Genomic DNA, 15,588 nt, shown 5'->3' on the forward strand with positions numbered 1-15,588 from the left:
GGTCACATATCAAAGGCAGCAGGGACTTTGAAGTCACGGTCATAGATATGCTAAATCTCTAGCCATCCTGCTGGAGGAGGTGTGAACCTTCCTTAGGAGCGTGTATGTTTATGACCTCAGAGAGATGGGGTTCTCACCTGCAGGGGGTCAGCAACCAGTCTTTGCTGGCAGGTTGGACTACACCAGTCAGTCAGCACACTAGAGGCTAGTAGGTTTTGAGGTAGCACCTCTAATTGGGCACACTGGCCGCAGGGTATAATAAATCGTATACTGGAATCAGTAAAGATTTATTAAATCAAGGGGTTGTATACCAAACCCCATGGATCTTAGTGAAGCCATTATGTAGCTGGTTAACTCATATTTTACCAGTGCCTAGTACATAACTTAAGATGGCCCCCTTGTTCACTTGCAATATCTAGCAATCGACCTAGACATCACTCACAGAGCCATATCTGCCCATGAAGGTATGTCCTCACATAGGATATAAAGCACCCTGTCCTATACAATGACGTTGGCATGGCACACAAGGTATTGTGCTTTCTCCATGGTTTGTGCAATGTCATGCAGCCTGTGATATCAGTTTACATGTAATTTGTATGGGTGTCCCTCTGGGTGGCATAAGAAATGATGCAGCCCTTATGGACCTTCTGTGGTTCCCTGCTCAAGGAACCAGAGTACCGTTTACCAGGAACTTACAGGGGTGCCACAGTGTATGCTAATTATATAACATTTGTATATTTTACCCTATTATTAGGAAAAGAACATTTGAACTGGAGACTGGTTAGCAGGCTTTCAATGCACTTCCAGTCGAAAACATCAGTATTGGGGAGCAAAAATTGAGGGTGACCATGACAAAAAAGGGGCATTTTCCTACAAATAGTAGTATACCCTTGCTCATGTCATTCCCTTGTAATGCCCGATGACTCTTACAAATGTATCTGGTACACCTTAGTGGCAGAGGACTTACCAAAGGGTCTCTATGTCAACGCTATTGAATGTCTTCTCATAGTCAATGAAGTTAACAGAGGTGGGAGGTATATTCCATCAACTGCTCAATGACAATGCACAGTGTTGCAATCTGCTCTGTGCAGGATCTATCTTTGCGGAAGCCGAATTGCAAATGAGCATCAACTTGTTCCTTCATTCTGTTCAATATGACTCTGTTGAACACTGACTGGGGTTGATAGAAGAGTTAGCCTTCTGTAGTTTGCACAGTTACTCAGGTCACCTTTCTTTGGCATCTTGATGAGATATACCTCGTTCCAGTTTGATGGCACCCTTTCCTCTTCCCAGATCCTTCCAAACATGGGGTAGAGCATGTCTACCGATGTTTCAATGTCTGCCTTCAGTGCCTTGGCAAGAAATGTCAGGTCATGCTGCCTTGCCATTTCCCAGATGTTTGATGGTTTGCCGAATTTCTTCCTTAGTTGGTCTGCTGCAGTTGATTGGCAAGTCTTTGTCAGCTGGCAGTATACCTGGTGTAATCTATCCCTCCGTATGAGCAGAAACTTGGAAGACAACAGTGACAACCATTACCAAAGTCCAGACATTCATTGATATCGGTCTGAGAAGAACAAATCTTCCAAATCAGCATGCCAAAAACCATCAGCAACAACAATCTATGGAAGCAAATCTGCCACCTTCCTGCTCATGAAGAAGTCCTGAAAAGACGCTGGGCTTGATAAGTCACACCCCAAGCTGGAACCATCAAGGGATAAGGGAAAGAGGAAGGCCAAAAAACACCTGGCATTGAGGCCTCAAGGCTGACTGCAAGGAGATGTGTGACACCTGGTGTAGGAAGCTGGCTATGTATATGGTATTGGCACTTGGTGGTTATACTGATCAGGGGTTCCCGAAAAGTGTAAAACTCAAAGCGATCCATTGGTGGTAGTGTGGGAGAGAATGCTTTTCAATGGAGACTGGGAGTGCCTGGAGCCACACGGCTTGCAGGTTAGTAGATCGGTTGCAGGGGGCCAAGCTTTGGGGGTTAGCACAAGCATGGATGGTAACAAAGCAGCACCCAACATACAGCACCAAAGTGGCACAAGGGCGACAGGGTGCAAAATCTGCGTCGGGTGCCCAATGCATTCCAATGGGGTTTCTTCTTTTGGCAAACAGGCTGCAGGCGTGGCACCGGATGCTGCAGTAGGGAGTCCAACAGCAACAGAGCTAAGTAGAGATGTTGGGGATTGTAGGGGACCATCGATTCAGCTAAGGCCCAGGGGCTTCGGGTGCAGGGGTGCCTTTCGACATCTGAGTCTTCTTGCCGGTTGCGATCAGGAAGAGCCTCTAGATTCACATTGCAGGTATTGCTGTGGCGATTAGCAGAGGTCAGCCAAAGCTTGACTCGAGGTCGGGATCTCAGGGGAGACTTCACTGCATAGGTGATCAACTCAGACTCTAGCTGTGGGCATCAGGTTCAGAGTGGGCAGAAGACGCGGATCCACCTGGATCTGGAATCCTTGCAGTAGGTTTCTTCTGGACAGGTCCGCTTTCCATAGCAGATTGGAGTCTTTGTCGAAGGCAGCAGTCCTCCTAGGGTTTTATAAGTCGCTGTCTGCAAGACAGGTCGCAGAAGCTCGAGACAGACCAGTAGGGCTGGGGTCATTGTCTTAAGTCTTCTCTGCAGGGATGTTCTCTTTCTTCTTCGTTCATCGCAAATCTAGTTTCTAGGTCTGGGGGAGCCACTCAAATACTAGATTATGGGGAGTTTTAGGTTTAGGGAAGTAGCAGGTAGGGTCAATAGGCACCTTACCTGGGTTTGACTATACCCTCTATTATGCCACCCTCCTGTGCGAGGGGGGCACAGACCTAACCCTGATTTGAGAGGTCTCCCATTCTTCAAGATGGCGGGGACTGAAAGATGCGTTTCACCTCGCCTCCCCACCTTAGGGGTGAATTTGGAAGAGGTAGGCACACCTCCTACTCTCCTGAGTTTTCCTGCGGGTTTTCCCGCCCAAAGTGCTGGTGTAAACCAGGGGCTGGCATCGGCTGCTAGCAGCAGAGCTGGGGGTCAGATTACAAAGGCGGCAGGCCTTTGAAGCTTCCCCTTTGAGCACTGGCCCATCCTGAGAGCTGAGGCTCTCTACCCAGGGGTCCAGAAATATGTCTGGTGGTGGCTGGCTACCTACATCTGGTCAGAGACCACACCAGGGTTGGTAGGTTTTCAGGGGGCACCTCTGAGGTGCCCTCTGAAAGCTTGGTACAATAAATCACAATCTGACATCAGTGTATATTTATTGAGAGGAGTAGTTTGGTACCAAACACTCCTGTGTTTAATGAAGCCCTCATGGTGCTGTGGAACTCAGGTTGTCGAGTTCCCAGCCCATGTACTCTCTATGGATTCACTGGCACTTACAATATTAAGGAATGGGCCCCATTATTGTAGGGCCCTCGCCTGTGGTATAGTGCACCCTGCCTAAGGGCTGTGAGGCCTGATAGAAGGATGATATACCTATACCTTCAGGCAGTACTGCCTGGCATGGCACCCAGGCAGGGTGCCATGTCGACTTTGTTGTTTGCTCTTTCACAGGGGAATGCAAGTTGCAAGGGCAGTGGCATGGTCCAAGTGAGGGGGTTTCCCAGGGGTGCCTCTTCAGCTCCCATGACCTAGGTACCCAGGGTGCCACTTACTAGGGACTTAAAGGGGGTCGAAGTACTAATTGGGAATATGTTTTTAGGGTAGTAGCACTGGCACAAGGGACCTAGATGGCAGGGAGCCATGTGCACTACAGCTGAAACCACATCAAAACCAGGCAGAAAGTGGGAGCTAAACATGCTAAAGGGGCACTTCCTCATATCTGGAATCAGATTGAAAGAAAAGCCCAGGACATAGATGCCTGGAGAGTCCTGGTTGATGGCCTATACCCCTGAAGGGGTAATAGGCATAAGTAAGTAGGCGAGTAAGTAATTTCCCTTGATCATGAATGAGGTACGCTAATCTTCTGAAGAAGATTATCAAGTTCCGACTTCGGACATATGCTCATTCTCAGCATTGTATTAATGTACAATGGAAACCGACTTGGAGAAATTAACTCCAAGAGGAACTCAAGACTGCTTGAACCCACAGAACTTCTAAAACGTTTTCACATTAGCTCCCCACAGAGTAGAATGCTTGGGACTCAGAGTAGATTCCAGATGGGTACTGAACACCGCAGCTTTTCAAGAGAGCACAAGATGCAACAAAGGTTGCACAAGGAAACGTAAGACATGGTGAAGCGTTGATTTCGGGCACAAACACCATTAGGCTCATTGTTCCTAGTAAGTAACAAACATCTATAATGAAAGACGCTACCTTTATCAGTAAGAGAATCCTTATCTTCTCTTGTTGTAAACCAGGCCTGGCTGACAGGGGTCACGTCTTCATTTGCTGTAGGAGAAAGGTTGTCCAGTTGTTCATTCTGAAGATACTTGAAAGAATGAAAAAACAGAGGTTAGCTGATAGTTTTGTTTTTATGTGGGTATTTAATCAGCAAACAGAAATTTGGGTTCAAACAACAAAACTATTACTCTGCCAGCGGTGTGCAGTTTTTAGAGAAAAGAAAATACACATTTGTTGCAGGTTTGCTGTTCGACCGATCTGGTTATTCGGTCAGGAATACAAGTATAATGAAGGAAGACTAGCATGCACATCTGGCAGTCCTTCCTTACAAGAGATGCAATGAGGTTTACATGCAGCTTTTCTACTAACACCTCAATACACAGTTGCTCTATAAAACTAAACAAGTCTTTTACGGAGTCCAATACCTTCCAAGCACTTGTGCAAGACTGATGGCTTAGATGTTGTGTCATGCTCTGCAAATCGACAAAACTACTTTACTCAAAGAAAAACATAAAAGAAATAATGTACTTGTTTCTTTATTATCTCATGGAAATAAACATTAAACAGAAACACTAACTAAGGCCCAGAGACACAAGTTATGAACTCTTTGGAAAAGGAACTAGCAGAAAAAAAGACCATTAACAATTCATACAAGCAGTTATACTGCAGCCAAAAACATAGTTCAGTCAGTTCATAAAACACTCTAAGAATCTGTGCGTAACCGGATTTCACATGTTTGAATACTAGCATGACAGATTCATATCTTCATCCTACTAATATTGATAAAGTGAGTACCTCGAGCAGTATAACATTAGCACCTATTATCCCAGTAGCAGGAGCCATCTCAGTGTGTTGAGAGTACACAACTTCTCAAAATATGCCTGAATTCATACGACAACATACACTTTGTAGTATGAATTAAGGCATACGGCATAAGGCAGTATGAATTAAGGAAGCTCTCAGTGGAAGTACAGTGATGTGTGAGAACTTTTCAGCTGTGAATTAAAGGCCTGATGTATTATTCCCATTCCCAAACCAGGGATTTTCAAACCCTTGTGATTGACTGTAAATGCAGGAATGGATCACTGCATACGCTTGAAACAAACATTTTTTGTTTTAAACAAATACAGTTTTCATTTAAGGAAAACCGGCTACATTCAAAAAAGAAAATTACTGCTTTATTTAAAAGCAAACACCGACATGATGGTCTGCTGAACCCAGCAGGCCACCATCGCTGTGATGGCTGTGAATCGTAGTCTGTCACAATTTGTGACCTACCTCATAAATATTCATGAGGTAAGTCAAATTGCAACCCACTACGATTGAGAATTTTCATGAATCAACCTAGTAGTACAGAGGTCAGTTTGCAAAATACATCGCAGGTCACAAAAATACGACCAGTATTTTGTGATCAGTGCTTAGTACATATGGCCCTTAGTTCTGCAACTTTGGGCCCTCTTCTCTAACAAGCATTTACAATGCAACGGTTTCGCCTTTGCCAAAGTTAGAGCTATTGGCACTGTAAATGACAAAATGTGTATTTATGTGTTGATTTTGAAAACAGATAAATAAATGGCATTGCCATTTACAATGTCAATAGCTTAATCTCTCGCAAATGCGAGACCTATTGCATTTGCACACACACACCCACAGAGAGACACACACAGAGCCACCCCACACACACAGAGCCCCTCACACACAGAACCTCCCCCCCCCCACACACACACAGAGCCCCCCCCCCACACACAGATAGCCTGTAAGATCGGGAGAGCTAGCACGGTTGCCTACAGTGAGATAGCCTGTACGAGCAGAAAGGACAGCGCTATTAGCGATGGTGGAAGCCTGTAAGAGTCGGTGCGCTTTGACTGCTGTATGATCTGGAGGGATAGTGTTTTTTCTCCACAGTGAGAGAGCCTGTAAGAGCAAAGACAGTAGCTCTGCTATCTGTAGTGAGAGCCTGTAAGGACTGGAGTGATTTCACTGCTATTTCAAGAGCCTGTGAGACCCGGAGGGATATCACGGTTGTATTTGGTTATAGCCTGTAAGAGCAGGAAAGATGGATCTACTACTGTTAGGAGCCTGTAAGATCTGTTGGTGTGAGGTTGCTGGCTGTGAAGAGACCCTGTGAGCACACCAATGCCATTAACTGCGAGAGCCCATGAGATCTAGAGAGATATGTGTGCTGTCTGGGATCAGGAGGAATATCACTGCTGTTCACGGAGAGAGCCTTTAAGATCTGCAGCTATGGGGCTGCTGTGGGATCCGAGCCTGTAAGGTTGGCAGTGCTATCTTCGATTTCTTGTACGACCGGGAGAGGTTTCCCAGGCTGTGTTACAAAAACATTAACCAATCGTGACCGCGCATGTAACACGGAATGTGGTAGCATGAACAGTGACAAGCCTCACCGCAACAATATTATAGCTAAATTCATGTGATCAATATTTAGAACACACACTAAGAAAATATTTTTAAAAACAGCGGTCTAATTATTTATATTTTGAGATGGGTCCTAGGCCGTATTCGAACCCTCATGAGCCTCAATAGTAATTTCAACTGCTAAGCCCCGCGCCACGGTGTCTCATAGGAACGTAATGGCTAAACCCGTCTGCCTTTCCAAAAGGCTGAAATACCCAGTTGTTGTGGTGCAATGGGGAACAGACATAATTCATGGTGCTGACGGCGAAGTGCATATCTCTTATTTAAATTGAGACGATGCAGTGACTTCTCTGATAATTATCAGTGTTTCACGTGAAATGACATTTCAACCAAAAGACACGGATTTAATCCAAGTACAAAACAATGTCTCTACCCTGTGTATCATCAGTGCTCCTCAGAAAGTAACTGAAAAACACCTCCGCTACCCTCTGTAACCACCAGCCCCCTTCAGGACGTAACAGAAAAGGCACTGGCTCAACCCTCCAAACGAAACAACACACTTCAGGAAGTCATTAAAAAAACACGACCTTACCCTAAGTATCACCAGCGCTATTCAGAAAGTAAATAAACAAGCATTTACAAATGGGAACAGGCACACGGACAGCAGGGGGGTGGGGCGGGAAGGAACGGGGACACGGACAGCGGGAGGGGGGGCGGGAATGGGTAGAAAAAGGCAGAAGGCAAGAAAAAAAGCACTCACCTGGACTTCTTCCTGCGGCGGGTCGGCCTGGGAGTGACCCAAACAAACCTCAGAGCCCCAAACACACATAAACCCCCCCCCCCCACACACACACACACAGAGCCCCCCCCCCACACACACAGATAGCCTGTAAGATCGGGAGAGCTAGCACTGTTGCCTACAGTGAGATAGCCTGTACGAGCAGAAAGGACAGCGCTATTAGCGATGGTGGAAGCCTGTAAGAGTTGGTGCGCTTTGACTGCTGTATGATCTGGAGGGATAGTGTTTGGGCTCCACAGTGAGAGAGCCTGTAAGAGTAGAGACGGTAGCTCTGCTGTCTGTAGTGAGATCCTGTAAGGACTGGAGTGATTTCATTGCTATTTCAAGAGCCTGTGAGACCCGGAGGGATATCACAGTTGTATTTAGTTATAGCCTGTAAGAGCAGGAAAGATGGATCTACTACTGTTAGGAGCCTGTAAGATATGTTGGTGTGAGGTTGCTGGCTGTGATGAGACCCTGTGAGCACACCAATGCCATTAACTGCGAGAGCCCATGAGATCTAGAGAGATATGTGTGCTGTCTGGGATCAGGAGGAATATCACTGCTGTTCACGGAGAGAGCCTTTAAGATCTGCAGCTATGGGGCTGCTGTGGGATCCAAGCCTGCAAGGATAGCAGTGCTATCTTCGATTTCTTGTACGACCGGGAGAGGTTTCCCAGGCTGTGTTACAAAAACATTAACCAATCGTGACCGCGCATGTAACACGGAATGTGGTAGCGTGAACTGTGACAAGCCTCACCGCAATAATATTATAGCGAAATTCATGTGATCAATATTTAGAACACACACTAAGAAAATATTTTAAAAAACAGCGGTCTAATTATTTATATTTTGAGATGGGTCCTAGGCCGTATTCGAACCCTCATGAGCCTCAAAAAGTTATCTGAACTGCTAAGCCCCGCGCCACGGTGTCTCATAGGAACGTAATAGCTAAACCCGTCTGCCTTTCCAAAAGTCAGAAATACCCAGTTGTCGTGGTGCAATGGGGAACAGACATAATTCATGGTGCTGACGGCGAAGTGCATATGTCTCATTTAAATTGAGACGATGCAGTGACTTCTCTGAGAATTATCAGTGTTTCACGTGAAATGACATTTCAACCAAAAGACACAGATTTAATCCAAGTACAAAAACAATGTCTCTACCCTGTGTATCATCAGTGCTCCTCAGAAAGTAACTGAAAAACACCTCCGCTACCCTCTGTAACCACCAGCCCCCTTCAGAACGTAACAGAAAAGGCACTGGCTCAACCCTCCATACGAAACAACACCCTTCAGGAAGTCATTAAAAAAGCACGACCTTACCCTACGTATCACCAGCGCTATTCACAAAGTAAATAAACAAGCATTTACAAATGGGAACGGGCATACGGACGGGGGGGAGGGGGGCGGGCAGGAACGTGGACACAGACAGCGGGAGGGGGGCGGGAAAGGAACGGACAGCGGGAGGGGGGACAGGAAAGGAACCACTCACCTGGACTTCCTCGGCCGGCAGTCGGCCGCCAAATGGCCCAAACAAACCTCGACGAGCCCAAAAAAAAAAAAGCCCCGCCCACCACCGCATGACGCGGCCAAAAGAGAAAAATTCTCGGGAACACCCCCGAATCTGGTCCGGCCTTGACGGACAGATCCGTCACTAAATGGCTAGCCTCCATTTATGGAGCTAGCCAATGGGAGCCGGGGGACGTTCTTGAAGTCCTTATTGTAATAAATGGATTTCGCCTGCGCCGAAAAGCTGCGCAGAGCGCAGCCTTCGGCAGGCGAAACCCAAAAAGGGGATCTGGAGCTAGAGACCAGAGGGCACCCAGGGACTTTGCAATGTCATGTCCCTCTGATTTTTTCGAGCATCTCATCAACCTTGGGGTGGAAGAGATCCTCACATCAAAAGGCACATGAAGGAGGTTATGTTGCTCTTCCAGCTGGAACCTGGAGATCCGGAACAATGTGTGCCAGTGTACCAGAATGCTTATACTAATGCTTCGGGCAGCAGACTCTAGCATGTCCAGACAGCAACTAAGGTTCATGTTGTTAATAATCTTGACCTGCCCCGTTTTCCTGTGGGCCTCAGAGAGAAGTGTGATAAACTCAGTCATTTCCTCCTAATGTCTGTCAGTGTGAGAGGTGGCCTACGGAGTTGTCAATGTGCCACTGGGTAGCAGGCCCTACTGCCACAAGCTTGCCAGCAGCGCAAGCGCATTCCCTTTACCAGCACCAAAGCCAGTTTACATGCAACTTTCGCCCCTACCGGCTTCGTAAAGTTATCCACAGCTGCCCTTGACACACCCTACAGCATATGGAAGCATTATATTATCCTCTCTGTTTCCAATAGGAAATCATCCTTGTCCTGTGCAACATGCATGTTTACACTGTGGTTAATATCACCTCATGGTAAGCAGTGGTGTTGTCAGGTGGAGAGGCTTTCCGTCCACTAGGTCTTGATTGTATGGATGGCTGATGCTCCTGTCCTCCTAGGAGATGTCCACATCCCCAGGTTATAAGGGCTCTTAATATGGGTCTTGTAGGGAATATGGACTGTTGGGATCTGATAAGGAGCCCGCAGTTTCCTGCGAGGAGTGTGAGGACAGTGGTCGTCTACCTGGGGAGAAAGAGGTTCTGGTGGAGAGAACCTCGAAATCGGTAAAATAGATAGTAAACTTTCAGCCCTTTCTCTAACCCTTTTGGGCGAGCAGGTGTAGGCGGCTCAAAGGGCCGCTCCTTCTCAAAAGCTACCCAATGCTTTGTGGGGATGTGAAAGTGGGTGTTAAGATTTTCTTCTGCCTGGTGTAGAGGGTCTTGGGTTATAGAAGGATGACGGATGCATCTGTGGTATCTGATCTTGGTATCAAGGGGGCCTCAGGACTCTGCTTCAAAGCCATCTGTAACTCTGCTTTCTGAGTCGACATCAGCTCTGAGGTTGGGCACTCTGTGTCGAGTAGGCATTTACAGTTGGCATAGCAGAACACCCTTGAATGGTGGCTTGCTTGGCGTCGAGGAGGGTGCCCAATACCGACCTTCCGCAGGAGTGTACTCGGTCTCAGTCAAGGGATGCTTCTTAAAACGAGTTGGTGACCGACCCTTTTGTCTCACCTGAGGGGTCTGTTAGTGTTTTTGATCCGGAGGGCTTAGGATGCAGATGCCTCCATAACCTACTATGGGACGTCAAAGGCATCTGAAGGAGTTAGTTACAAGGATTAAACCCCCTCAAGGGCTTGGTGCCAGATTTATCTGCCTGCTTTCCCTCTGGCTAAAGGAGGTCTTTAGGTCCAAAGACGTCTGGAGGGTAGGGCTGGGTGGAGGTATCTGGCAATTCCTGGCACTGCATTTTGTGACGCACCCAGAGCATCAACAGTAAAACACAAAAATGTCTCCACCCCAATTAAATCAGTAAGGTGCTAATAAAGTCACCAAGGCTAAAGTCTCCCTCCCTATAGGAAACAATCAAGGTACAGCATTTTTTTTATATAAATCCATAAATATAATCTTTAATCAATATTCATATATATATAGTTAGGTTGATACAGAAAATTACAATTCCCCACACCATGTTCATTCAAACACTCAAGCAAACATACAACATATATTCCACATTCACACAGTCACATTCGTCCTGATCCTAAGGGATCCAGTCATTCAAACCTAAATAAAGAACATCTCCAAAATAAGGGCGACAAACCACATAATTCAATAACGAACCACAAAATAAATTTCCAGGGGCACAGATAACTATGTACAGAACTTTTCACAAAGAAATATCATGACGGATATTCAGTAATATCCAAACAATCAGCACATGTCAAAGTGAAAAGATGGAAAAAGTCAATGGGCCAAAAACCAAAATCAATGATAAGGATGAGGTCGTATATGGTTGTTTCCGCCGTATTCTTTCAATTGTAGTGCCCAGAGCATCCCCCTATGGTACCTAAGTGTTTTCTTCCATCAAAAGGAATGATAGGAGTCACAAGAGTGTTTGTCATGCTGTGGTAACTGCCTGATTACATATGTGGTGGTGTCTGGACCAGGGCTACTTGGTGTTGAAAGTTGTGCGTACCATTAAAAAAAGAAAATTGTGAATTCACCATAGACTAAATGCATTTTTCACTGTTGGTGGTTAGAAGCAGTCATTACTCCTCTCCTTTTCCATCAGCCATTGTAGAAGTTCACAGAAACTGTGAGGTGATTATACCTTATGCTTGAATTCCTGAGGAACACAGTTTTACTAAATCTACCCTTACAAAAACAGTTTAATATTTTAATTAAATACAGCTTGTGACTGTAGATAACTATGACGAGACAGAGACAGTGGATATTTCTTCCAGACAAAAGGGATGAGGCAAATCCTTATCCAATAGCACTAAACTAACTAAGGAAACGTCATCTTTTTTCAATTCACCACTAGATCGGTATTAACCCTTATAAGAATTATGGCAAAGACTGTTGCAGGGATTCTGCTTAGGAATAGAACTATGCTTAGGACCTTAGAACATCAGTAGTTAGGAACGGAGTCTCCATACCACCTCAGTACCATGAACCAGAGTTCGACTAGCTATAATGTCTCACTTGCCCTCCTACTCATACCAAAAGGAACAAGTGAATTGACACCCCAGAACACAACACACCGACCCTCTCAGTAATCGCTGTGACACTACCTTTCGCTCACACACTCGTACTCTTCCACAATAAGATATGAAAGAGACACGAAGGAAGTTTGAAATATTTATTTAAACTATTGTACTCTAAAAAGCATCTGGTGGGCATGCCCGTTGCTGACTCTATTCTGGAAAGAGGTCCTTAACCACATCAGGGAGGTGCTGGATTTCCCTTTGCCTGAAGCCACGAGCGCAATCTTACTAGGCATTAAACCTGCTGGCCTAAAGGCGCTTACCAGGAGCGATTGGACTTTGGCGCTTCAAATGTTAGGAGCAGCTAAGCAGCTTATAGCCTTGTATTGGAAAAAACCCGAGGCTCCTCCAATTGCAGCCTGGTTTGTGCGTTTAAGGCATGTTGCCACGATGGAGCTCTTCACAGCGCGGCCGCAGGCACGCGATACACGCTTTAAGGCTGTTTGGCAACCTTTAATCAAATTCCTCTGTACTGTTGAACATACCCACTACATTAAGAACGCTGTGCCTTTTTAAAGATGCTGTTATCTCTCCGGACCCGACCAGACTGCTTCCATAGCTGCCCTTCTGCATTGCGACCCCATCGCTGCCGACGTTGAGTTGGCCTGAATGTCCTGCCCCCCTATCCCCTGCGCGCATTACTCTTGCTCTCCCTCTGATTTCCCTCCTCTTCTCTCTTTGCTCATTTCTTTTCGCCTATCTTTCTGTCTCTTCTCTCCACTACTCTGTGGGTTCCTGAGCCCTGTTGGGCCGACTGTTGAGTTTGGGCTCGTTGCCGGTTTGTTATGAAGGTGGATACTGGGGGTCTACCCTCCCCACAGGACCGGAATATGCCACACTCTGCACTATAGAACGCAGCCGGCCCCTTGTGGTTGTAGGCTTAATGCTGTGTATCACTTAGCCCTCCACATAGACTCCTAGCGAAATACATATGGTATCCAAGCACGCGGCCAGCCCTGGATAGGGTTGTAGGCTTAACGCTGTGTCTCTAATGGTCCCGTGGTGTATGTTTTTGTCAGAAAATAAAGAAGATATGAAAGAAAAAAAAAAACTTTGATATAGCAATCGCTGTGGCGATGCACAAGAACTCCTGTTGGCCATTTGCTCCAGACTCAGATTTTGTAGCGGTAGCAAACGCAAGGAACAGTCCAGATAATGGGCAACTTATGGGCTCAAAAGCAGTTTGAGATCCAAGGCAGCGGGTGTCTGTAGAGTCAGGCATATGTCCAGTGCCCATTGAAAGGGGCACTACATGTACTGAAATACAGGTTGAGAAAGCACAGCAGAATGTTAGACACCAATCCAAATTCAAAGCCTCTAATAGAACTATGCCAAAGAGTTGAAACATGCGCTCATTGTAGTGCTGGAGTGATGCAAGGTCCGGTTCGGGCGCAGAACGGGCAACCACTACGATACAGCAGGTTTTTTGGGTTTTTTTAGAGGTAGTTCCGGCCACCTGCAATTCGAAGGTCTCGTGGGAAGATGTAAGAGCCACTTCTTGTTGAAAAAATAATGCTTTGAGTCTGTTTAGCTTGATGAAATCTGCTTTCAAAGTCGGAATGGAAGGACAAAATTGAGCTACCTACCACTCTGTGTGGAGGGGAAAAGAGGATGTTGTTGCAACAAATGACTAACTGGGAAACTGACACAATATACAGGACTCCCGCCCATATACCGCAACAATCCTGATTATTAAGCACGAGATAGCTTCCATTGGAAAGGAAAATGCTACTTACCAGTATGCATCTGTTCTTGGCATGTAGTGCTGCAGAGTACACACTGTGCATAGATTCCATCTAGTGTTGGGCCCTGATGTTTGCACTTGTTTTTGTCCTGAAAAGTTCTTTAGAAGTCAGGAGATAGGGGACTCCTCCTTTGGATCACATTGCGCATGGGCATCGGCTCCATCCTCAGATTGTTTTTCGCCATTAGGGAAATGGAGCTTTGCAAGAAAAGGAAGGATGTCCATGTAAGCTGTATCTAATGAAGATAATACTGGAACAGATAAAGGTAGCCGGGGAGGCGGGTGGGCATGTGCAACTCTGCAGCTCTACATGCCAAGAACAGATGCATACTGGTAAGTAGCATTTTCCGTTTGAGGCATATGAGCTGCAGATTACACACTGTTGCATAGATTATACAGCAGTACCCCCTCTTAGCGGCGACCACCAGTATCTGTTGCAGTAGTTTGAAATAGTGTTTTGAGTACAGCCTGGCCTAAAGTAGCTTGTTGTTTAGTTTGCACATCTACACAATAGTGCTTTGTGAATGCGTGCGGTGTAGACCATGTAGCTGCTTTGCAGATGAGATCTAAGGGCATGTTCCCTAAAAATGCAATTGAAGCCCTTATCTTTCTTGTAGAGTGGGCTTTAGGAGGAACAGATAATGTAAGTTTAGCTTTGTGGTAGCAAATTTGTATACATTTGACAATCAATCTGGAAATCCCAGATTTTTATATAGGGTTGCCTTTGAGTGGTGGCGAGAAAGACATGAAAAGTTGTTTGGTCTTACGAAAGGATTGTGTTCTCTCAATATAGTATAGTAACGCTCTTTTTACATCTAAGGTATGAAGAGCTTTTTCTGCGACTGTTTGTGGCTGCGAGAAAAAAATGGGCAGGTCCACAGATTGATTGAGGTGGAAGGGAGATATGACTTTAGGAAGGAATTTAGGATTAGTACGGAGAACGACCTTATTATGATGCATTTGCAGGAAAGGTTCTTGAATAGTTAGTGCTTGTAGTTCACTAACTCTCCGTAGAGAAGTAATAGCTACTAGGAACGCAACCTTCCATGTTATGTAAAGGTTTGAAGGGAGGTCCCATTAGCCGTGTGAGAACAATGTTTAAATTCCACACCAGTGAAGGTGGTGCTCTGGGAGGAATTATTCTTTTAAGGTCTTCCATAAAGGCTTTTATAGCAGGTACTCTGAAAAGAGATAGATGCTGTCTATTTTGTAGATATGCTGCTATGGCAGCAAGATGCAGTCTAATAAACATGTAGGGTAAGTTACATCTTTGGAGGTGTAATAAGTAGCCTATGATGTGTTTAATAGACACATCTAAGGGATTGATATTAACGTTTCCACTTGGCTGCATAGCATGCTCTAGTGGTTGACGTCTAGATTCTTTTATGACGTTCATGCAGTCAGGAGGAAGGTTAAGGTAACCGAATTCTAGGACCTCAGGAGCCAAATCACAAGATTGAGCTGAGCTGGGTCCGGGTGTCTTATCTCGCCATGGTTCTGGGTTAAGAGGCGTGCAGAGGCTGCAGGCAAAGTCGGGGAGTCCTGGAGGGGTCAACCCACGGCAGACTCTGACTTTGGAGCGCTGTGGGACCTCGCTGGGAGCTGTGGGCCACTCGAACTCGGGCCGTAGGCGACTGGTGCGGTGGCGGTTCCCGGCGTCTGGTTTCTTTATCCTTTGTTGAAGGCAGTCAGTCCTCTCAGGTGTCCTGGGGGTCGCCAGCTGCACAACA

General features: G+C 46.0%; 1 protein-coding gene across 3 annotated transcripts in view; it reads right to left on the bottom strand.

Moving 5' to 3' along the window:
• The window catches only part of DMTF1 (cyclin D binding myb like transcription factor 1), a 482,730-nt gene that overhangs the window by 353,856 nt on the left and 113,286 nt on the right, over positions 1-15,588 (bottom strand). For all 3 annotated transcript variants that reach the window (XM_086919720.1, XM_086919718.1, XM_086919723.1), the window contains one exon: positions 4,295-4,409. In XM_086919720.1, coding sequence (XP_086775846.1) covers positions 4,295-4,409 — 115 coding nt within the window. The remainder of the gene's footprint in view (positions 1-4,294; positions 4,410-15,588) is intronic.

The sequence above is a fragment of the Lissotriton vulgaris genome, chromosome 1_1, assembly GCF_964263255.1.
Source record: "Lissotriton vulgaris chromosome 1_1, aLisVul1.2, whole genome shotgun sequence".
NCBI lineage: Eukaryota > Metazoa > Chordata > Amphibia > Caudata > Salamandridae > Lissotriton > Lissotriton vulgaris.